Genomic DNA, 24,105 nt, shown 5'->3' with positions numbered 1-24,105 from the left:
TCTCTTTTGCTCCGTCACAAGTAGCAGTCTGTGGAAGATGCTGACGGGCTCCGACGCGATACCACAGGCATCCCTGGAGTCGTTACTGCCAATTAAACTGCAAATTATTGATTGCCCATTGTTTGTTCCCCCCTTCAAAAAAAAGCCTGTTCCAATTTTCAGAGGACATATTATATGGCCATTGTGTTTAGGGCCCCCACAGTAGAAGTACAAATAACGGCACAGGCATCTACCGTTACCCCCCCCCCCCCCCCCCTTACTCAGTCGCCTCTTGTCGTGCGGTTTAGAGTATTTATTGGTGCGCGTCATAATGTGTAGCGGAAAATTTTGCAGCAGGTGTCTACCAACGCCGAAGGCTGATTTATGTTGGTAACTCTGCCACAGAACTGTTTTTGCATATTTTCTCTCTCGACCGGCTTCCACGTCAAATGTGGCGAGTTTAACCTCGGCACTAGCGTTTTTGCGAAAATAAAGAAATGGATCAATGTTTGTCTGCAGCTCACGGGCTGCCAATACCAGTTTTCTAACCCACAAATTCACCAAAGGAAGGAAGGGCCCCAAAATTTGTCCTTTTTACATCACAGTTTTGTTTGGCTCCTCCTTTGAAAGTTGCTCTAAATTTCAGATGGCTTTGTTCACATCTACAACTAGCAAGGGTGATTTTTTTTTTGTCTGAAAGTAGGCTTGTTTTGTTGTTGCTGTTTTTTCTTTAACTACTTTATTTCTTGTTAACTATCCTACATTTATTGCTGCTACTCTCTGAAGATAAGAGATAATCAAGGTACCTTTATAATGGCAGTAATAGATCTGCTGTGCAGTTATCTCTGCCATCTCAAGTCTTTCATTAGTGTGTCTATATCAGCAGTAGATAAAGCGGGGGAAAAAAAGGGAGGGCCATTTTGAAAGACGAGACAGACACAGTTAGGAAAAGGTCACACCGAGAGGAAAAAAAAAATATTATTGAAGGTATTTACTTCATACAGGCACAAGCTTGCAGGAAATATATTGTCAAGACATCACGGCGGCAAATGGCAAGAACGCAGCGCCACGGTATTGCGATCCGCCGAAATCGTTGGGATGTCGACAGCCATTTTACGGCTATTGTCTGTCGTAGAATAGAAATTATTGATCAAACTCCCCAGAACCGTCTTCAATGGAGATGTCATTGGATTTCAGAATGGGGGGAGGGGGGTGTTGGTAGGGGTAGGGGAGGGCAAGGGGCGGAAGGGAAGAGAATAAGACCTGGCTAAGCGTGATCTCTATAACTTGCTTAACTTCAGGGACATTTGAAAGATGTTGGAAAGGTACAAGCATATCTGTTGGTGACAAGTTCTTTAGACGTGGAAAAGAAATCCAGTGCTTTCTATTCTGTCTCACACAGCTTGCCACCATGTCCAGATGACCTTGTTACTGACAAGAGAGAAGACACGAGGGAGGGGGGGGGGGGGGGGGGGATAGGATGGGAATCAGATGAAAGGCTCAATACTTACCCAGTTCATTTTACATATACTGGAGTGATCAGTCCAGTATATTTTCTTCCCGATTACTAGCAAATGGTACCGTACTATTTTGTGTAGTGTATGCATGAACATATATGTCAGAAACATTTGTTGGTCTGTCGATGTAGCTCATTTTCCCGTTAATTTTACTTTTGTGGAAGGGTGGATGGATGGATAGATGGAGATGTCACTTTGAAGTATCTTATTTTCTTTCTCTCTCTCTCTTTTTTAAACTGGCTACTGCAGCTGTCATGAGCAGAGATTATTCACCATGCTTGATATCATAACACAGTCTTGAATGTATTTTAGACCTGAATTTTGCCCACATGAAAGTACTACACAAGGTATACTATAGCACCAAATGAAAAAACAAAACAAAAAAACAAACCTGTCTTCTACATGTAATTTACATCGCAGGTTGAGCATTGCTTTCCTATTTTGGTTTTGTTTTTGTTTTGGTAATATCTGCCCACCTAATTGCAATATACAGAGGATGAGCCTCTCTCGGCACATAAATCCCACACTAATCAGTGAATAAGGGTAGATGAATTAATTCCATTTCATTTCATTTGCTTCATTGTTTGCAAGGTTAAGGTCAATGCACTGATTCTTTTTTTTTTTATTCACTGTTTGAAGAGCCCCTGTGAAATGAAATGAAATTAAATATAATAAAAAACAAACATGAATTCTCATTGGTACACAAATTTGTGCCTACATTCAGACTGGCATGCAGATTGGCATGAAGAGTGTGGTAACCCACATTCTGTGGACCCCTCCCGTCAAGGTTTCCCACAGTGCACAGAAGTTCAAAGGTCAAGTCACGAAGTCAAGTCATCCACTTCTGGCTGAAGCATTATTTAGGAAAGCAGCTACCTATTTCTCAAATTTCATGAAATTAGTTTGTGTAAAATACCCAAAAGGTTACATTCTTTTTAAGAAGGTGATAAGAGAGCATAAAGAGCAGGAATGAAAAATGAACAAGAATTACTCGTGGTGTGTAGATGCAAGCACCATAGAAGCCGCAGTTTCAAGCGTTAAGCCCTTTCCTCGCCATATCCAAAGAGAAACTGTTCCTGATTGTACGGGATCATCGGCTATGCCCCTATCTTATAGCTCTTCTCTCAATTTACAAATCAGGTATATAAGAAAGGAAAGAGCAAAATATGAAGACCTTAATTGGAAAATTTTATATCAAAAGTATTGATTTCATTACTTTTGAGGAAGGAGACTCAAGCTTATTGATATTATTTATTGTTATTATTCATGTTTTCTTTAAAAGCAGGGTAATTGTCCCATTCAGAGCCACAAAGGCCTGCGTTACAAGGATATTAGAAATTTACCCTATTTTAGTGATGACTACCATCAAATTATGTCATTCCTATTTTATCCATTGGGTTTGCCCACAAAAGGAGCTGTTTTTAATCAAAACTGGCAGAAAAAATGTAGTTTGTTAGGTATGTTGCATAAGGTGGTAAAAGCATCGTAGATGAAGTAATAACAAAGAAGAACTTTCGTCACTGATGTATTAACTACTCAGTTAGCAGTGATTATATAGTGACTTCTAGATTTCCATAATAGGCAGAAAATACAATTTCTGGTCTCAGTGGTTGTTGTTCAGGTTTTTTATTTTTTGAGTGGGAGGAATAATTATTCTCCATCAGATTAGGTTTCAGAAACTCTTAGTTGAAGATGAAGCTGCAGATGATTTGCATATGTTGAATTTTAAGTATGAATTATCAGAGAACATATCCCAATTCTATTTATTTTTGTAACTTTGTCACACCAAGTGTAAAGCAGTCTCGCATAGACATAAAAAACATGAACCTTATTAGTTTTAAAAGTTTCCACCCCCATAAACGTTTGTTTGTTTGTCTGTGTCTGTGTATGTTTGTGTGTGTGTGTATGCATGTGTGTGTGTGTGTGTGTGTGTGTGTGTGCGTGTGTGTGTTCCCCACAAGGGCCTTATTCTCCCCTCCCCCTTTCTTTTGTCACTCTCTCTCTCTCTCTCATTTTCTTTCTCTTGCCGTATTTTCAGCCCTCGACACTGTTTCATTTCACCGATATCGTCGATCGTTGTTTTGCAGAAAGCCAGTCAAGATGATTGCTGGAGGGGTGTAGATTAGAAATTGTATCTGTGAGTCGGTCGGACTATGGTATTCCTCCGCAAAGGGCCGTAAGCCGCGTGAACCCGCCGCAGTTTCAGTGTCATCCCATAAGTAGTATTGTCACATGATCAGCTCTTTATCTAACAAGTTTACAGAGGCGTCGTTTGAAAGGACACTGTGTAGTTCATCCCTTTCACGCTCTGTTCAAAGGAGAAAATATTTTGGTGTAATAAAGTTGTGTTTGTTTTTAATTTGGGAAGGTGTTTGTTGTGCAGTGTGGAAAACTGAAATTCCAAAAGGACAGGTTTGGTGACAATGCATCCATGCCAGGAATCTGTGCTTTAGAATAAGGAATGAACTACTGTAATAAACGGATTTGACAGCTTTGTGGGCTTTCAGAATGCCTGTTTTTAAAGGACAAGTTTGCCTTAATATACACATGGATTGAGTGAATGCAGCAGTATTAGTAGAACACATCAGTTGTGAAACTTTGAAGAAAATCAGACATTTCGTTCAAAAGCAGGGATTCCCCCCCCCCCAATTTCTGGGCAATCACTGCTGAATGAGAAGACTACTCCAGTTTTTGATATCACATGCACAGAATGATAGAATAAGGAAAATATGGAGAGAATTCCACAATATATCACTTTTTGAAAAAAAAGTAATGATTCCATTTACTTGTTACTAATGTTTGTTAAGGGTAATATTATTCCCCCTGCCTTATGAAAAGAGGCAAGTCAAGTGCTCTTGTATTATGCGAGAAAATGAGAATATGTTAAATGTCTTTCATCATGGTGTCCTGAGATCAATAGGGAGTAGATTGTATTGAGCTCTCGGTGGACTGCAACTTACACCCAGAACAGCATGATGTCGAGTTCTTATTCAATGTTCTGTAGGTTTATTAGAAATAGAAAATGAAATGATCCTCAACTATTTCAAGAAATATTTCAATGACAGGACGGGAGATCACGCTCTATAGTCTAAAATTCATCCATTCATTGATCACATTCATTTTTTTTTTCTCTAAGCAATTTGTTGCCATGTTCAAAGCTTAAGTTTGCGATGTATTGCTTAATCCTGAGAACTGCTACCAGTGCTCAAATTCTCAACAAAGCCAGTCATCCCATTTCCATGGCAACCCACATCCAGTGATGGAGAATGTCAAGAAGATACACTAAGCCCTACACTCATTGTGCAAAAAGCTTGGGGGGGGGGGGGCAGGGGTCGCACTTAACTTTTTTTTTAACTAGCCAGGCGGACTACTTAGAATCAATTTTGACACTGAAGCAATATTTCGGCTAGCCAGATGGACTAGTTACTTCAGAATTTTATGATTTTTAGCTAGTCCGACATGATTTTGGGTGGCCAATGGCCAGCGGACCATCGCCAATTTCGAACCCGGGGGGGCAGAAATGTTTTTTTTTTTTTTTTTGGGGGGGGGGGGGAGGAGGAGTAAGTCTTAACGACACTCACATCAACTATAAAGCCGTTGATGGCTGGTCTATCTTTCTCGCCCAGAAGATGTAGTTCTGGTGTGTGGGCAGCAGATTGCATTTTGAAGAATCCCACTGGTGGTAATTTGCTTACGCTTGGCATCGATTCGAAAAAAGCCAGACTGCTTGTGAATGTGTATGTGTGCATGTTTCTCAGAAAAAAAAAAGGCAGATTATTTCAGGCATGTGAGCCCTCACTATGTTTTTGATACTTATCATTTTAAGCATTGAAGTTCAACACACCGACAGTGATTTGGCACTCACCACAGATGCTCTTACGTACAGACAAACAAACAGATAATTATGCATTCATCTCACCTAGTCTTGATCCAAGATGCAGTTGGATTTATTTGTATTTTTGTTTCTCTTCCACACCATTGAAAACTCCAATCAACTAGGAGCCAATCAAACCCAAGATGATCTGACTCTCCAGGGGTGGTCTCCCGGGATTTAATCATGTTTTAATTAATGTACCAGGTCGAAATCAGAGATTGGTCTGACACCAAGGATAGCATCTAATATTCATCTGCATGCATTTTTTACAGCACACTTGTGCTACACACAGTACATGACCTAAAAACAAGAACAAAAAAACAAAAAACATAGCAAAAATGTGCATGGGTGGCACTGTGTGTAAGGGCTGCCTTGACGATAATGTTACTTGCTTAAAGGTTGTTATCCCTTTTGCAAATGTCACAAAATTTTGCTTGGTTGAAGAATAATGTCTCCCAACATCGGTAATGAAATCTCATTGAAATGCATCACAGAGTTTGTAGAAAACAAAAGTGAAAAAAACAAAACAAAACTAACTCCATGTCCCTTGAAAATGTGCTCCCCTTTTGTACCGAGAATAAAGGTTGGATTTTTTTTTTTTTTTTTTGGGGGGGGGGGTAGGGGGATTGGAGTAAATTCAATGGAAATCTGTTGTATTGTTGTCCCCTCCATCATAAAGAAATGTTTTCAGTTTTATTACTATGATGAAATGTCTGCATTACCTACCTGTACAATATACCAGCTGATGAAAGGAATCTAATTTTCGGGTTTGCAAAAAAGACACATGAACTTTTAAGAAGAATGTTACTCTCGCACTTTTAATACCAATGAACTTGCAACGCCATATGATCAAATGGGAGAAACACATGGCATAAGTCTCTTGCCTTAATTAAAGGGATAGTACAGTATTGGTGGAGATGAGAATTGGGCTTTTAACTTTTTGTGAGATACCAAGAAAACACTTATAAAATAGTACAGAGCATACCATTTCAAGAGGAATTCAAAGTTTATTTGATGAAAATCGGGTTTGGAATGACTGAAACATCCAAAAATAAAGTAAAACAAAGCAATCGTAATAAAGTGTGGGTCCCACACTTTATTAGAATTGCTTTTTTTTTGGATATCTCAGCCATTTCAAAACCAATTTTCATCAAATAAACGTTGAATTCCTCATGGAATTACATGCTCTTTCATATTTCATAAGCGGTTTCTCATTATCTCGCCAAAAAAAAAATGTTAGAAACCTGAAATTAGGTCTCAACCAAATCTACACGATCCCTTTAAAACAAACTACACCCATGAAAAATTATCACTCCATAAATAGCAGGTCATCATTTTCATCCTCCCCTCCCTCCATGGACAAACAATAAAGTCACACAAAATGGGTGCTAGAAAGACACCCCTTTATACCAGCTTCCCCCCCCCCAAAAAAAAAAAAAAAAAAAATCTGTGCATCAAAGTTCTCTGTTCTGTGCATACACTTTATATCCCATCTAAAGCCATTGAGTTTTGGTGCAGACTTAAAATCATAACCAAACCTTTTGGGATATGGGGAAACTAAGGGTCAACGGGTTAATGGCAGCACACTTTGTATATCAAGGCCAGCAATTTCATATCTACTGAGGATAGCACCAAGTCTGGATTTCTGTGTGTGTGTGTGTGTGTGTGTGTGTGTGTGGGGAGGGGGGGGGGGTTTGGAGGTCAGCTGTATAAACTGGTGTTCACTGTAACCTCTGACCCTTGAGCTCTGACGTGGTCATCTTTCCACTAGAGATGTTATACATATGTCTTTGTACAACTGTATTGTCACAAGGAATCTTGTACATTAGGTTTATTTTGACAATACATACATTACACTTTGTACTTCCACAGACGAACACATGCTCTGAAATTTTAATGGATTCTGCTTGCCCACAGCTCTTGCTGATGCTATCTTCGCTGGGAATAATTGATATGCGCAGTATACACATTTATGTGTATGCATGTATGTATGTATTTGTCTATGTTCTATCTTTGTCTTCATGTCACATATAGTCATATGCATGTACATACAGACATGTATACTTGCATACACACATGCATATTGATACATACAGATTTGTACACTCACAGACACACACTTATTTTTCATGGACTTTCTGGGAGAATTTAAGAAAGAAATTGTTTTGCCGAGAGAAATATACCCATCTCACTATAAGTATGATCCACGCTTTACTGTCTAAATGTCCAAATGTTGAGTAATTTTCCAGCATTTGTAGTCATTTGGTATTATCTTTTATAGGTACTAGACTGTTCTCTTATTTGAATTGTGTAAAATCAACATATTTCCATTCAGGTACTTACATCATATTCACTATGTGTGCTTGTTATCTTGTAAACATTAACTTTAGGATTTTGTATGTTGCAATAAGATGTTGGGATTTCTTGGGGGTTGTAGGCACTTTAAATGCATACTTTGAAAATGCAATATTTTCATTTTAATAATATCTAGAAACCCCTCTCCAGATGTTTTATGGTAAAGCCGTTGTGAAGACATTGTCGTTTGTGAGCTTTCTGCTCTGGACGTAGTTTCGTGCATTTGTCATCTCCTCTGATGGAAGTGCGTCCGAGAAGCTTTTAGGAGTGATTTGTAAAGTTGGTTTGGAAATGGATGGAAGAAAAATGCAAAACAAAATGGGAGTATCTGGCCAGGAAGTCAGCCCTTTCTTCATGAAGACAAAAGGAAGCCTGAGCAAGACAATACTCCATTCTGTAATTACGAGAAAGAGGGAGAGAGCAAGAAAAGTGATATTAGGATTAGAGGTGAGCCTGTCGGCCAACAGTTCATTTCGGCAGCAATTACCTAATATGCCCTCTCAAATTAGCGCCCCTTCTCTTTCTCGCTTTCAATTAGGCTGATTTCGTCGCTCTCGCGCCCAAAGCTCGCACGCCGAATGCCGCAAACATTACAAGCTTTTCATGGGTTGGGGAGTCAAACAGCTTTTGACTGTGTCATCATTGAAATTATCATTTGTGTGGTGTGTTTTATTTCTTCTTCAGGAAAGTAACTTTTCACCTCCATTTCTGCCCAACAGTTTCTCCCCTAACCCCCCCCCCCCCACTCCCCTCAGGGGAAACAAAAACAACAACAACAACAGAAAGCTGCAAAGATGGGCGACAAGATAGAAGAAATGTGGCTGATTTTGAGATTTCATAGTAGCATCTCTAATGGATGCGGCTATGTCACTGGATATTTTGCGGTGGAAAATGTGAGATGGTGGCCATGCTGGGCTTCAGCTGAAGGAATAGATAATGGCTTTGTCTTTTTTTTTTTTTTTTTCTGGAGGGGGAGGGGGAGAGGGGAAGTTCAGAAACTGATGTTGGAATTTGGTGTATTTCCTGCCCATCTACAATGTCACAATTTCAGGTTGATCATGAAGAATTTCTAGAGGTACACTGGATTCACGTGGTGAAATACATGTATGTGAGTTAAACTTTCCCTTTAATTCAGCCCTTTTCCTTAACATTTCTCGCTGAGAATCAGATTCCTATTATAGCAATTTACTTGCCGGGGTATTACAACTAGATGGAAATCTTCAACTCCACTCAGGCCCATCCTAAACAAACAACCCACCTGGATTTACTGCTATCATGGGAAAATATGCTAGTGGCATTTCTTTGTGCACCAGTGGCTGACTGAAAGAAGTATTTTTAGATTCTCCTGGGATGTTTGTTTGTTTGTTTGTCTTTTATCTCCCTTCCCGTTCAGTATTTTGAGTTTGTCGTCAGTGTCGGGGGGGGGGGGGGGGAGCTGCCGACTCGAAAATGCGCCTCCCATCGTGGAGTAATGAGTGGGACTAATGCAAATGAATAGCATCGAGGAGATCTTTGATATTTGAGAAAATCAGAAGATCTGAGCGTAGCAGAGGCACCATCCAGCTTTGATTTTACCTCGGCTTAAAGGTTCTCTGTATTGCAATTGTCTGTAGCTGCCACGTTGTATCATTAATGGGATTGGGGGTCCACAGATGCCCCCCTTTTTTTTTACAGAAAAATGAAGAAGAAGGAGGAGGAAAAGGAGGAGGAGAAGGAGAAGAATTAACAAGACAGTGTTGGAATTTGAAGAAATTACTTAGGAATGTGTCCCCCCCCCCCAAAAAAAAAAAAAAAAAAAAAGGAGAGCAATTTTAACGGAGCTGATTACGCAATTGCAAAGATTTCATTAGTGGTATTTGCTCAAGCTCGGCAAGTTTTGTGTGCTCAGCATTTGCGTTACAATTAATGGATCGCACACTCTTCCGCTTTTGCAACAGCTGGTAGAGAAAGAGCATACCAAGCTGCGTGTTATCATCAGGTGAGACCTAGCATGTTTTCTTGTGAGGAATGGGAGTAAGTGCATTAGAAGATGTCAATATTCTAGGTAAGGTACAAAAGATAGATACATGTATATCATTCAAGGGAGAGTCTAAATTCAAGATGAAAAGGGAACTATTACTACGAATAAATTGTAATGTATGGATTTTCACATACAACACGAAAATGTTGAACACCAGTATGAGGAGAACCTTTAACAAAAAAACAAAACAAGAAAGGGTAAAATTTGCAACATGCATGACTGCTGCCGTACTCTGTATTGGTCATTATCATAATATCATCTCTGATCTCATCCTTTATGAGATATGAGCAATCAACAATGACCAAAAAAACAGATAATGATATCAGAAGCCAAAGAGAATGCATAGCTTTAAAGGGGGAGATTACATGCATGCATTTATGAAGCAGAATGAGTACACCAATATAAAGATGAGTAGATGATGAACATACTCCTGCTGTGCCCTTCCCAAAGTGAAGAGGAAAAAATGACTGGAGTTCTGCAAGGAAGAAGTGCTAATCATTGCTAAGTGACTGAAATTGTATCCGTCACCCTCATTGTAAGGCAATATGAGCTGGAGTGAGTTGCAGATTCAACGTGATGATGCGTGATTATCCGTTGAGCATAATGCTGTCATAGTAATGCAAGGTTTTGATGTATTCAAGCCCCTATTCTGCAGCTTCGGAAAAAAAAGAGAAGAAAATGATTCGAATTGTGAAGGTCGTTCTTTCGTAGGTGCTTTTCAAATATTTGAAAATTTGCCTGCTTGCAGGAATGGGCAGGTGTTCCGTGGTGAAATTTGTGTAAGCATCGTCGTTGTTTGTCGGATAAATATGCATATTCAATACCCAGTTTTTTTGACAGGGATTACTGCGGTCGATTCCACAGGTTTGCATAGTCGGCTCCGCTGATCAATGTTTGACATCCTCGAGAAGGAAATTGCCGCCTGAAGCTCTGGTGTTGATGTGGTCATCCCCCGCCCCCCTGCCGTGCTCAAATAGTTTGCGAAAGAGGTCAACGGGCGGCGATAAAGCGGGGGAGAACTATTGGCGAGATTTGGCACATATAGGGGCTATTCTCTTGTGAGGAAATGTCCTGGTTAGGAAATGAACACACACAAACACACACACACAAAGACAGACAGATACAGTATGCATGCACACACACACATACACACACACAAACACGCATCATTGGATCTATTTGGGTCGTGTGATTACCTTGGCTAAATCTTACTATTTTTCCTCTGTCGCCGCGGGTCCGCCTGTTGAGCGGTTGTACGGAAATGGTGCCCGACAGTGTAGACAATATTATTCTTTCTTTTTTTCTTTCCTCCTCAAACTCTTGATCTCTCAATTCTTCTTCCTTCTTTCTTTCATTTCTCTCATTTCCCCTTTTCCTTCTACCATATTTTTTTCCTTCTCCATTCTCTCTTGCTCTTCTTCCTCTTCTCCTCTTTTCTGCCCATCCTATCTCTCATCCCATCCCTCTTCATTTCATCATGGGAGTTTATGTTCAGATTACAGCAAAGCTATTTTTGGCATGTATGTTATTTGTATCTTATTTAAGGCAAGACTTTATGTGCACTGAGAAAGCTTGGCTTTTTGCAGAAGAAATAAGATAGATTACTTTGTGATGCAAAGGTATTCTGAAAATAAAGCCACAGAATCAATTCACATTCCATTCATTCTCTCCCCCTCCGACAACACAAGTACCATTACCCCTAGCAACATGGCAAACCCATTTGTCATCCCCATCCCCCCCCCTTCAACCAGTGTACACTTGTGTCGAGCCTTCATACAGCATCTTGGGATGGCGTCATTTGACTTCTTTTTCTGAACATCTCTCTTGTAGTGGAGGTCTTTGTTTTGTTTTGTTTTGTTTTGTTTTGTTTTTGCTTTTGCTTTAAATTGCTTTTTTGCAGCAAACACTGAAGTGACTTCCTATATAAATACGAGCTAAAGAAGGCAGTTCATTTGTCATATTACCGTGACCAATACAACAGCCGTGGAAATATTGACACACACACACACCACTGGCTTGAATAGATAAGCCGCTCGCGAACTCGCATGGAGGATACGTAAAAAAGGGTGATTCCGCTAGGCGATCTCGCGACGGTGCTTTAAGCAACATTGGCAGAGCAGACGAGGCTCAGTTTTATGATATGTATGCAATTTAAGTGAAATGGAAATTGAAAAATAATGTGAGTGGTGGTCTGTCTGGCTGTACACTGATGTGATATAACTGCAACAAGTCATTAATGTCTAAACATAACTCAGATTTCTGCCCAGTGTTTACTTAACAAAGAGGACGTAAAACACTTTGAACATGTCATGTGAGAATTATGGAAATCGACATCGATATTTTATTTCAATATATCTCGCATTGGCTCTTGTCATCTCTGCATATAATAACTTGAGGATGCATATTACTTCAAGATATGGGAAAGCGATGGGATGATTTTGTCAGATTAGCTGGAATAATCAGCTCTCCTCATGTCATCAATTATTTCCTGAAGTGGAAATGATCCGCCACGTGGGCCAAATGGAAAATAAATGAAGCACCCATCATTAGTCACACACACTCCATGAAGTCGCGAAATATTTCATGTGTGGATGGCATTCGCAGTGCTGCGTAAGAACTTTAACCCGTCCGTTCCTGGGAGAAATTTCACTGCAGAAATCATTATCATCATAGTGTCATTGATTTGGCTACCCTGAATTTTGCAGCACATCTTACCTAAATTTGAGATGTATAGTATACTGTAACTGAACTTATCAAAGTAATTAGATCCGCGCTAAATCAGTGAGAAGTGGAAAGAATCGCAAATTTAAAACAGAAACGTTTGATGAAGATAAGTTTACAATGTTTACCAATATTAGGATCAGTTGTAAATGTAGCGCTAAAGGGGCTTTTGATAATTATGCAACTAAAATTAACAAGTGCATCTGTATAGAGTTTTGTGCTACCTTTCAGAAGCGTCAATGTGATTTCGCGGTCTACGTCACGGTGTGGTTTGCGCAACTTTCAGACTGTAAACTATTGGTGCTTTGCAATATCTCTTCCAGATGTAGATTGTGCATTCTTGTGCTGATAAGTATTTTGTTGGCAACCTTGTGAAGAGAAAAAGTATAAAAAGCCCCACGGCATGCTGTTTTTTCTGCCATGTTTTCTGTGAAGACTCTTCCCTGTGGATGACAACTTCATTTTTATAAAATGAGGACATTATTAGCCCGTTGAGGACGAGTCCCGAGTGTACTTGGGCAAGTGTCTAGATGGGAAATGCATGTTGTAGCAAAATCAACCAGTCCTCAATGGGTTAAAGAAGCACTGATTGAGAAAAATGAAAATCAAGAATCTCAATTGAAGATACAATGGCTCTCACTGCCATGAAAGAAGAAAATCACCCTGTGTCGAGATGTTGATATGAGGGTAAGAAGCAGTGATTGAGAAAAAAGAAGATTGCAAATATCCACTAGAGATACAAAGTCCTTCAATGGAAGAAAAACACTGCCCAGTGTTGGGATGTTCGTATCGATTGGGGGAAAGGGGTTGATTTCTACCCCAAATGTGCTGTAGGGATGCCCGTTGTGTGAGAGGATAGTGTCCTCCAATGCACTGGGGTATATATGATTTGTGGAGCAATTAGCGCCAGATTGGTTTAATTGTCATGGTGTCTCACTCCTCCAGTTTGACGTAATGAAAAAAGCACTCATTTCCTCTCTCTCTTTCTGCCCCTTTTTTCTCTTTCTTTTACTATATATCTTCACTTCTCAAGTAAACGCTACATGATTGCATTACAGCCGCTTTACTGAGATCGTATTTTATTAACAGTTTGCATCTATCGCCATTGAAGTTGCGATGCCGGTTTGTGATTTCAGCGGAAAACAACTTTTTTTTTTTTGTTCTTCCTCTTCTCGCAATTCATTGGACCATGTGCTAACAAGGAAAGGAAGCCTGAAAAATTAAAAAGCATTCAGTGGGGGAAAGTATGGTGGAAATTTCACAATGAAATATTAAGTTGCTTGTGTAATAGAAATTAAGAATAATTGCATTGCCAATGATGATAATATTAACAGTAGTGTTCTGGCTTTACATATACCAGTAGTTGATTGATGTTCTATGAATAGACCACAGCTCAGATTACGATCATAATAAAGAATGACAATGGTAATATTTAGTATGAATATGACTATCACTCGGAATAATTTCCTTCTTGAAATTGAATAGCAATTTTAGTCGAGGACACACATTTTGAACAAATTGGTGTACAAGTATACGTAATGAAATTGCCTTGCAAATGACATTTTGTATAGCAGTCATACCAAGATGCATAGCAAATTGCTATGCCGTACCAGGAAAATTATTCCTTGTTGCTATCTTCACATCTCTTTCACCACCACCACCACCACCATCATCATCATCATGATAAATGATATAGTGTCAACTGAAAACAAATTGTCTCATGTCTCACACGAAAGGATGCCCTTGTTTCCATGGTAACCATTGGTGCTGTTCTATTTTTTTTCTTCCTCTGTATGTTTTCCCTCCTCCAGCCCTCACCAGCCTTGTCACACGCCAACTCAGATAGAATAGATGGCTCACCCGCAGTAAGTCTGACCTCTGGCCTCCGACCTTTGACCGTTGACCTTCAGTAGACATGTTGTTGTCGTGAACCATTCATTGCGTAACGTTTTGAGTTTGTAGCAAAATGTGTGTGTGCGTTGTATGCCTTTATCCTTTCTTTTCTCTAACTGGAATAGAAATAGAGGGGTCACTTGCTGTAAGTCTGACCTCTCACCTCTGACCTTTGTCAGTTTGACCATTGACCTTCAGTAGACATGCTGTTATTGTTAACCATTGTGTAACATTTTGCTTTTGCTTTTAGATTTGTGTGAGTATGGCTTTACCCTTTCTTTTGTTCAGTTTTGGTTTTCACGATATGTGCATGCATGTGTAGACGCATGAAAAACAAGCATGGCTTTGAGAGTCTAGTAGCAGCATCAAGATGGTCAGAAAAGAGACTTTTTATATCCTGATGTGTGTGTGTTGTCCAGTTGTTAATGCTCGACTCTGTTTTGTAACACCAGTGTTCCTGGTGCTTCTCATTTGTGTGTTTATTACCTCCGCCAAGGGGGGAGGTTATGTTTTCGTTACCGTTGGTTTGTTTGTTTGTTAGTTAGTTAGTTAGTTCGTTCGTTCGTTCGTTTGTCTATGTGCAAAGTAACTCAAAAAGTAGTTAACGGATTAAGATGAAACTTGCAGGAACGGTTTAGAATGACACAAGTAACAAACGATTAACTTTTGGCAGTGATCCGAGAATTTTTGGGGAATTTTTGAAGGATTTTTGATATTTTGGCGGGTAGGGTCAATGAACTTGGGAGTTCAGGCTGCGCGTACTAGTATTTGAGGTTTGCATGCGCGCACTAAAGTACGTGCTCTAGTTTCTGCCAGGGAGTTGAGGGTTTATGACGTAACAAAGGCTTCTCTATTGGGAAATCGGGCGGCTTTCAGCACACAATGCAGTACGTATGGGTGGAAATCACTGATCTCTGTGGAAGAACAAGATCAGTGCGGGTGAAAATGGGTTGCATGCTTGGCGGAGGTCTGCGCTTTCAGAGTGCTTCTCTAGTTTGTGGATGTGCTCAACAAACACAAATGTCTTTCCAATGTGATTACCTTCTGTGTCAGTAGTCTGTATGTTGTCTTTTGTTTGTTCGTTTGCTCGTTATCTGCGGGTAGATGACGTTTGATCGTGTTTCAGTTCCGCTTTGTTGCTGGAATCACTGGACATGATTGTCTCACGACAAGGCGTGTGTGTCATCTTTCACGTCGACCTCAGTTGTGGCGGCTTAAATGTTCAGTGTGGTCATTTTCACCGACGAGGTAGCATAAATGTGCGTCAAGCACACTTATCTCTTTCTGCATATAGATACATTTATGTTTCTTCATCGCATGTTGTGTAGATTAATGTGGTTTGTGCCTCGAGATGCGTTTTCATCCGCGGTGCATGCTGTTCGTGTGGTTTCGTGTCTAATTTGCTGATTGGGGCACGCATGAAATGCTGCATGTATTGTGGCGCTCTTTTAATTTCCAGGGGGGAAGTGGTGAATGCAAAAGCTGCAAGAAAATATTTCTTTACATTGCATCCGCAGACAATTTTAACAATATGCAAGTACTGTAAAAAAAGAAAGTTGGAAAATGACTCAACAATACTACAAATTGGCATGACGTTGATACATGTGAGCAGGATGCATTTGATATGAATTTGAAGTCTTTCATCTACAAATCTTAATGAAAATGCTAATTGATAGTTTGGTAATCAGGGGAGTCCATTAAAAGGATATATGGTGCTGCCTTGTGTTGTGCAGTATTGATCATCATCGTACACTGTACTGCAGCAGATTGGGCATTCAATTTTCAATAAAGTGAACCATTGATAAGGGCCCAGGGGGTCCCATTCATATGTGGGGTCCCGAGGCCCTGTTTTATAAAGCTGTTCGTAAAGTTATGCACGATCATACGAACGACTGGAATATGAACTGCCAGAATGTGTGCAATTTTTTCCCCTTACATTTTATTAAGCAAAGTATGGCTGTATGTCAATATTTCATCTATATTGGGGTAAAAATACACTTTCACCTAGAAAGATTGTGTTAACATGTTAGAATAATCATTATCATCTGCAAATTTCAACTTTAGCTGTTAAAATTAACAATGATTAGGACACCCACTTGGCTTGCCATATTTAAGTTATTCGTAAAGTTGTGCATAACTTTACGAACAGCTTTATGAAACAGGGCCCGGGTGTATCTCGTGTCAACAAGTGTAGCATCGCTCATGAAAATAATATCATGTACTATGATTTCTGCATTCCTGTACATGTACATCGGAGCATTCTTTTGATGGGAAATGTATGTAATGATGCATATCATGTGTAGTATTTGATAAATATCCACCGTACTTGTCCCTCTCAGTGTACAACCCTGGCCATACCTAGATTCAAATTAGATCATTCCTTCACAATTGCTTGGAAGTTGGCATTTGTAGCAGTTCAACATTCTGCAACTCATAGCTGTCCGTGCTGGCTACCTGTTATGATTCTTTTTGTTGCCATGGTAACACACTCACTGGAGCTATACTCTTTGATAGCTTTAGGATGATTTAAGATGGTCTGCCCACAAAGCAGCATGACAAGGGAAAGATTCAACTCAAAAGAGGCAGGCAATTAAACGAAAAAAAAAACCACGAAAATTCACGTGAAGAATATCCTGCTCATTGTCTAGCATTCTTTGAAACGCAAGGATGCCAGAAATGCCAAGTGTTTCCTGCAATCATTTCAGCTTGAAGCACGAACATATATCATGAAGTAGCTGGATCTGTGGTGTCTTCACCAGTATCTTCAAAAACAAAACAAAATATAAACAAACAAACTAACAAAATTGCCCAGGTATCAAATAGCAAGGTAGCAATTTGTAAGTATTTGAAGATGGGGTAAGTTGGGGAGGGGGAGGGATTCCCTGTTCTTCTTATCGTACAAAGATATAAAAATATCTCAGCATCTTTTCTTCATGTGACCACAAAAAGTAAGAAGCAAATTGTTATTGACTGTTGTTAATGAGAAAAGAAGTCTGCATGTCGTGACTTAGAAGCTGATAATGAAAATGACTACTGTATATCACACTACTGGCCTGGGCTAGGGACCAGAGAAGCATGATTTTTTTTTTCTCTCTTTTCTCCGGATGTCTATCACAGTTTGTTTTTTAACTGTGGATATGCAATGACATGCTATGTTCATCGGAAGCAACCTGTACTGGAGGTGTATGTTCTCTTCGCAGTATAGTCACGTTAATGATTTCTACTGATGGCACAGTGTAGGTTTTTCTTTATATGCTAAATGAATGAAAAGTTTTGTGCATACAGCTCTCATGACCACGCTTGGGCAGTTTAATAGTGGGGAGAACTCTGTAAATTGGCATTGAAGTGGTTACGTATGTTTCGCCTAAAAAATCAAACCTTGCACACGGGGACGAATATCGCGGCATCAACTTTGGCATGCAGTCGGGCTCCTCGAGAATTAACAGCAGCCTAATGAGCATTTTGAATGTTTCACCTCAAAAATCAAATCTTGCACTCGGGGACAAACATCACGGCACCGACTTTGACACGCTGCTGGGCTTCACGAGAATTATCGGCAGCCCTAACGAGCATTACGTATCACGCTTATCGCACTTGTTGGTAGCATCGATAAGTGTGCCAGGTGTCTGTCAGCAAACACAGAAAAAAAAAACCGAGGGTGGAGAAAGGGAAAAAAGAGAGAAACCGTTTGGAGATGGACCGCTGAGGTCTTGACAGACCAAACACTAATTCGGGGGGAAATTAAATCGCCAATCAACCTGCGGTTCCGTTTGTCCGCACCTGCCGTTGCGCCACACTCCCGGGAAGTGTATATGACCCTGGAATGTGACATGTCCGACATTCAGTGAGATAACAGTGAAAAGAAAAAGTTATGAGAAAAAAAAAAGGAACTGAAGATGAGGGCGCTATACAGAATGAAACTGTTTTGTATCGCTGTGAGAAATGCATGTGGGGAAACTGATACTATTATTTTGATGAAAAAAAGAAAAGAAAGGAACTCTAGCAATCAATGTCAGACTAATCGATAAAACACCGACTTAAAATAAATTGTATTGTCTGTGTTTACATATATGCAAAATCGAAGTTGTGTGAGTCTCTGTCATTTTAATGCGATTCCCCCCCCCCCCCAGCAGCCCTGAATAATTGATCTCCAATTGTGTATTCTGCTCCAACTATTGCTTTTCATACCGCAGATTGCTTCAATCTAATTTTCAGTTCCGTAAGCCAAAAAAATTACCAGTAGAGATTATATGCATTGTACAAGGTCAGAGTGGCAAACCTGCCTGGAAAAGCCAATAAATCATGAAAACAGCATGTCATTCTAACATGGCACAATAGGAATACTAAAAGGTTTAAAGAGAATGCCCATTAAAAAGAAGATAAAAATGCAAAACAGAAATAGCAGTATTTGTAAGAGAAGTAGTGCCTTGTCATTTTACAAAAGAGGTACAGTAACTGTAAAACCCAATATTTTCACGGCATGAAATTTTCGCTAATTGGAGCCGACGGCCTTTTCCGCGGCATGCAATTGTCGCGAGTTGTCTCTTACATTTAATGTGTGTAGTGTAGACAAGAACTTTCACATGCATTTTAATTTTGCGAATCTTGGCTCTCGCCAAATTCGCGAAATTGAAATGCACGCGAACATTCCTCGTTTTACAGTAGCTCAGTCGAACCTGCTTTAGTGACCACATGTACATAGAAGAATGGTTGTCTATTAACACCACTATTAAAAATTTGTTTTACACATTAACAAACCTGTCTATACAATATAAAGGTCTCCTTGCCATGAAGACTGCTGTTATTTTGTCTCCATTTTGTAGACTGTTTAAACTGGAATTTTTGTGTATTGTACATGGGATTTACTTTCTGTTTCCTTATTATTTTTGTATGCATTAGACAGACGTCACATGATCTGACAAAAATGATCTGGGTGGACAGATATTGTTATATTTTAGCTATTTTCAATGTCAACCTTGTAGCAACAAATCAGTGAGCTCATGTCTACAAAACTGAATCTGGATCAAAAAGAGGAGTAGCTCAGGTTTCTACTCATTTCATCTGAAAGCTTCACCCCTTTACCTGACAGGGATAGGTTTTGTCACTCTCTGAAGTCCGTCGAAAAATTGCTGTTATCCCAGAGACTGCTGGGGTAGATATCCTTTTTCAGTCGCCACGTGAGAAAGGGATCTGATGTGATGTGGAAAATGCCATGATGTTGCAGTGTATGGAGTACTGTGCTATATCAACTTTAATACATAATGAGGCATCCATTGAGTGTTTGATTTATTTCATGTTTTATTTTTGTTGTTTGTCTGTCTGTCTGCTTTGTTTGTACGCATTGCACCATGCTGCTGTTGTGCTAACAAGCGTGTCTTCATTTGCTTTTCCAGAGGAACAGTCCAGAGTTGTGTGGATACGGTAATATCATGATATAATGGCTTGTTGCATAATGAATTGTGATGTTTCCCGTAGAGTCGCAATGAGCATTCTCCCGTAAAATGCCCCGCCCCTAGAACTGTACACTCAGATGTGGGAGCTCAGGCCTAGTCTTTTGTCATAATATAGTGAGCTCCAAACCCACTAACACGTTTCCCTTGGGCAGCTAAAATTCACTGTTGGGCAAGTGATATACATAGGCCCTTTATTTAATGAATGCTGATTGTGGGGCAAAGGAGAGAAATATATTGTGTTAATACCCCCTGTTTTGTGCTAAATGGGCTCAAATCTATCTATTTTCATTATGTTTGTCTTTCTCTGTGTTTTTTCTGCTCTACAGATACAAAGCAAAGAGCCCCAGTGGCAATACGAGGAGATCACACTTGTCAGGGTAAGTTGTCAAAAATATATCTCAGAAATATATATTCATTCCTTTCTCTCTTTTTAAATCTCTTTTTACCCCCAGCCATCTCTCCCCGTAACCCTGCAGAGATGTTCTGAAAGGAGAATTTGTTTATACAAAGATATCCTCACGTCAGATAGAAAATGACATTTGTGGAGGATGAAAGGGTCTTTCTGTCTTTTTTTCCTCTCTCTCTCTTTCTCGCTTGTTATAATTTATTTAGGAATGGGTAGAGGGCATTGGAAGTTTGATTGTACTCCAACCCGGGGTAGAATTGTTATCAAATCGATGGAATGCGATCTCTTTTATTATCTAAATGCTTGCAATTCTTGGTAAGGAGCTCTTTCAGGAGGAGGACTAAGTGCTTTTTGATTAATTGATTGAGTCAAAGAATTATTCCTTTCTGTTCAGCCCGACTCCATGCATGAGCTTCACAGGGTTGCGCAATGATGTTTGGTTTGTGAAATAATACATATAAATGATTGTACAATAATACATATAGGAGATGATTATTCAATATTACATATAAATGATTGTGCAATGATACATATAGATGATTATTCATTATTACATATAAATGATTGTACAATAATACATATGAAGGATTATATAACATTACTTATATGATTTTGCAGTAATACATATAAACTGATTGTACAATGATAGATATAAATTATTGGGCAATTAATATGAATGATTGTGTCCACTTCCTGACATTGAAAATTGTTATATCTTCCAGTATGCATACAAACGTGAAATTGATTACAGTATGGATTTAATAATTTAAATGCCCAAAAGCCTCATCTAACCCATTGCGTGCCAGATCTAGGAATGACATGCATCAAGTATTTGGATATATTGGGGTTGGTGGGTTAACTGAACTGTGATCCAAAATTTAACTATCCTCTTTTCAAAGGAGCAAAAACAATGGAATCTGAGTGATTATTATCATTATCATTTGATATCTGTACTCATATATGAAAAAAAAATCTAGTTACAAGTTTTGATGAAGATGGAAAAAATGAATGAATGAATGAATGATTATGTGTGAATGTGCATTAGAGTGTGGGGTATAAAGAACAAAATCGAAATTGTTTCATCCATGAGAGAGAAATGTGTCAGTTTGAAGTAGAAAACCCGATTTGAAAGTAGCAGTCATGCAGAATTCAGAGCAGGGGAAAACAAAAAACAGACTCCGGACTCGTATTCAAAACATTAGGGTATAAGAAAAGAAATCTTTTATTAAAGAGAGAGAAAGAAGGAGATCTGTGCTGTCAACTCCTCCGTCCACAAGCTAGGGATCCATCGACACAATCTGGCAAGAAGCAATCTCAATATTCATGGTTTTATGCGGAAACTTAATCTTTTCAACCTGTGTCGCGAAAACCAGGATGGGAATAAATGCGGCGAGCTGCCGCCACAGCCCGGTAATAGCTGCAGAAGGGCGAAAAAGGAAGTAAGAAAGAGACTTGTAAGCATAACAAAAAAACAAAACAAAAAGAAGAATGCTGAAATTCATATATATACAATATTTTAGTCAGTCAAGGTACAAGTTTGATCAATATCTCTCCAAAGCTGCTTCATCCATTTATCCATATCTCAGTCCCATTTTTATTTGTCGCATTTGTTCAGTACAAGTCCTTGCAACTCGAAAGGGTTTTGCCTGTTTTATTTTTTCCCATTTACAATTTTTTCCCCCTTGCTATTTCCTGATATTCCCCTATTCTGTTGCATTCTTGTACGTGTTTTTCCTTCTTTCCTTTTCACTCCTCTCATCTCTTTTCTCCTTTTGTTTATCTTTCTCCTTCCTCTTCATCCTCCATCTTGTCTTCTATTTGTTCCTCTTGTCTTCTTTCAAACTGTGTTTTCTGTTTTCCCTTTCTTTCTCATACCCTACCATCTCCCTCCTCCTTCTTCTCTTACTCTCCCTGTGTCTTATCTCATCATCATCATCATCATCATCATCATCATCATCATCATCATCAAATTCATACAGTGTATTTGTGTATGTTCTTCCCTTTTCACATTGTGTTCTCTGTTGCTCCTTTCTTTCTCATCTCCTAGTATCTTCTTTTCTCCTGTTCCTCCTCTTCCTAATCTCATCTCAATATTTGTGTTTGTTCTCATTTTGTTCTTGTTTGCCATTTCTTCGTCATCTTCTACTATCATCCTTTCTTTTCCTTCTCTTCCTCATCTCATCTTCATAATATGTTTGTTGTTCTTCCCTTCTCACATTGTGTTCTCTGTTGCTCCTTTCTTTCTCATCTATCTTCTTTTCTCCTCATCCTCCTCTTCCTAATCTCCCTAATCTCATCTTCTTATTTGTGTTTGTTCTTCCCCTTTCATATTATGTTCTCTGCTTGACCTTAGCTTTATTCTTTGTTTCCTACTATTATCCTTTCTCCTCCTCCTTCTCCTCCTCTTCCTCCTCCTCCTAATCTCATCTTCATATTTGTGTTTGTTTTTTGTTCTTCCTTCCTCTTTCCTTCTCCTCTTCTCTTCCTTCACCTCCATCATCTATGATACATTCTTTACTACATCCTCTCGTTCTCTCTATCCTCCTATTTCTCATCCTCCATTTTCTCTCTCTGTATCATAGACAGTGTATCATACTCTTTTAATACCTCGTATATGGTGTATACTGCGCTGGTTACCTTTCCATCACATTGATATCACATCAGCCTTCTTTTCTTCTCATCTTGTTTTCCACTCTGCATCTCTCTCTTTCAACCTTTATACTTCTTTTTATATTTCTCTCAACACTTTCACAGATTGTAACCATGTATTATATTTCTCCCCGTCCCCCATTTCTCCACTCTCCCTCATTGTAAAATTGCCAGTGTTCACGACTCTGCCCCTTTCGTTTACCGGGAGGCTTTTTTATTGGGGGATGTAAGGCTATGTTGGCAAATGCGACATCAATTCTGGAAGCACCACAAGTGCAATTAAGTCATGTTCCTTCTCTATTCCCCCCACCTCACCTCGATGGCTATATCACGATGTCCCTCTTTTGAAGAGGAGAGAAAGATCTACGAGTGAAAGTGGGGGGGGGGGGGTTGATAATGCAAGCGGGAGATCTTGAACATTTTACTTTAGACTTCCCAGGTTCGTCACAATTTAGGGTTTGAATCCGTCTCGTGGCTCGGCGGTTGCCCGCTCGCATGCGGTGCAATTGTACATGCACAATCTTATTTTTTTATTTTAGCTTTTTCCAGCCCGTGCCCCAGAGCGAACAAATCTCCCAGCGTATAGACGCAAAGTATCTTGTCCGGAGATTGGGACTGAATTTAAGATGCCCCAAGTGTCGCCTTGTGTGTGAAAGTTTCCTAGCACGTACCAACCATATTTGTTGGTGTGTGTGTGTGTGTGTGTGTGTCTGTGTGTGTCTGTGTGCGTGTGTTGTTATTGTCGTGTTGTTTTTGTGTAGTGTTTCTCTTTGAAAGCATTGTCTGCCAGGTTCTCAGCAGCGTGTTTTCTTTTCAAGCAAATTGGCGCAGGGCAAGCATATTTTTGATGGGTTGTTGTTTGAGGTGGTGTTGAACAGTGTGATGGCATTTTTCACCCCTACTACTACTAATATACTTGGGCAAGTGTCTATGGGAAATGCATGTTTGTAGTAAAATCAACCCGTCCTCAATTGGTTAAATGGTGAGAGACTCAAATAATATGTGCTTCCCACTTCTTGTAGCTAAGTGAGCGTGTCAGGTAGAAAGTTTAAAACTCCACGGTGAGTTTTTATGGCAATCAAACAATAATTCTCTTTCATCAAAGGACCATGATTTAGATCAATGTCCCTTGCTATTGACAGTGATGTTTAGCTTGGTAGGTGGAGGGGGGGGGGACCAATATTAGTGTATACATAATGTGGGTACATACTTTAAGCAGAACCTAGGCAGGGACTGTC

At 39.5% G+C, this 24,105-nt stretch overlaps 1 protein-coding gene across 1 annotated transcript in view; it reads left to right on the top strand.

Moving 5' to 3' along the window:
- LOC139713503 (disks large homolog 4-like) overlaps positions 1-24,105 on the top strand; it is a 236,241-nt gene that overhangs the window by 178,692 nt on the left and 33,444 nt on the right. Inside the window, exons 6-7 of the mRNA XM_071625229.1 lie at positions 14,278-14,331; positions 20,139-20,189. Coding sequence (XP_071481330.1) covers positions 14,278-14,331; positions 20,139-20,189 — 105 coding nt within the window. The remainder of the gene's footprint in view (positions 1-14,277; positions 14,332-20,138; positions 20,190-24,105) is intronic.

The sequence above is a fragment of the Diadema antillarum genome, unplaced genomic scaffold (assembly GCF_040938485.1).
Source record: "Diadema antillarum isolate AM-2024a unplaced genomic scaffold, OU_Dant_1.0 seq00001990_RagTag, whole genome shotgun sequence".
Taxonomy (NCBI): Eukaryota; Metazoa; Echinodermata; class Echinoidea; order Diadematoida; family Diadematidae; genus Diadema; species Diadema antillarum.
The sequence above is the reverse complement of the archived record's forward strand: the minus strand, read 5'-3'. Positions and strand labels throughout refer to the sequence as shown.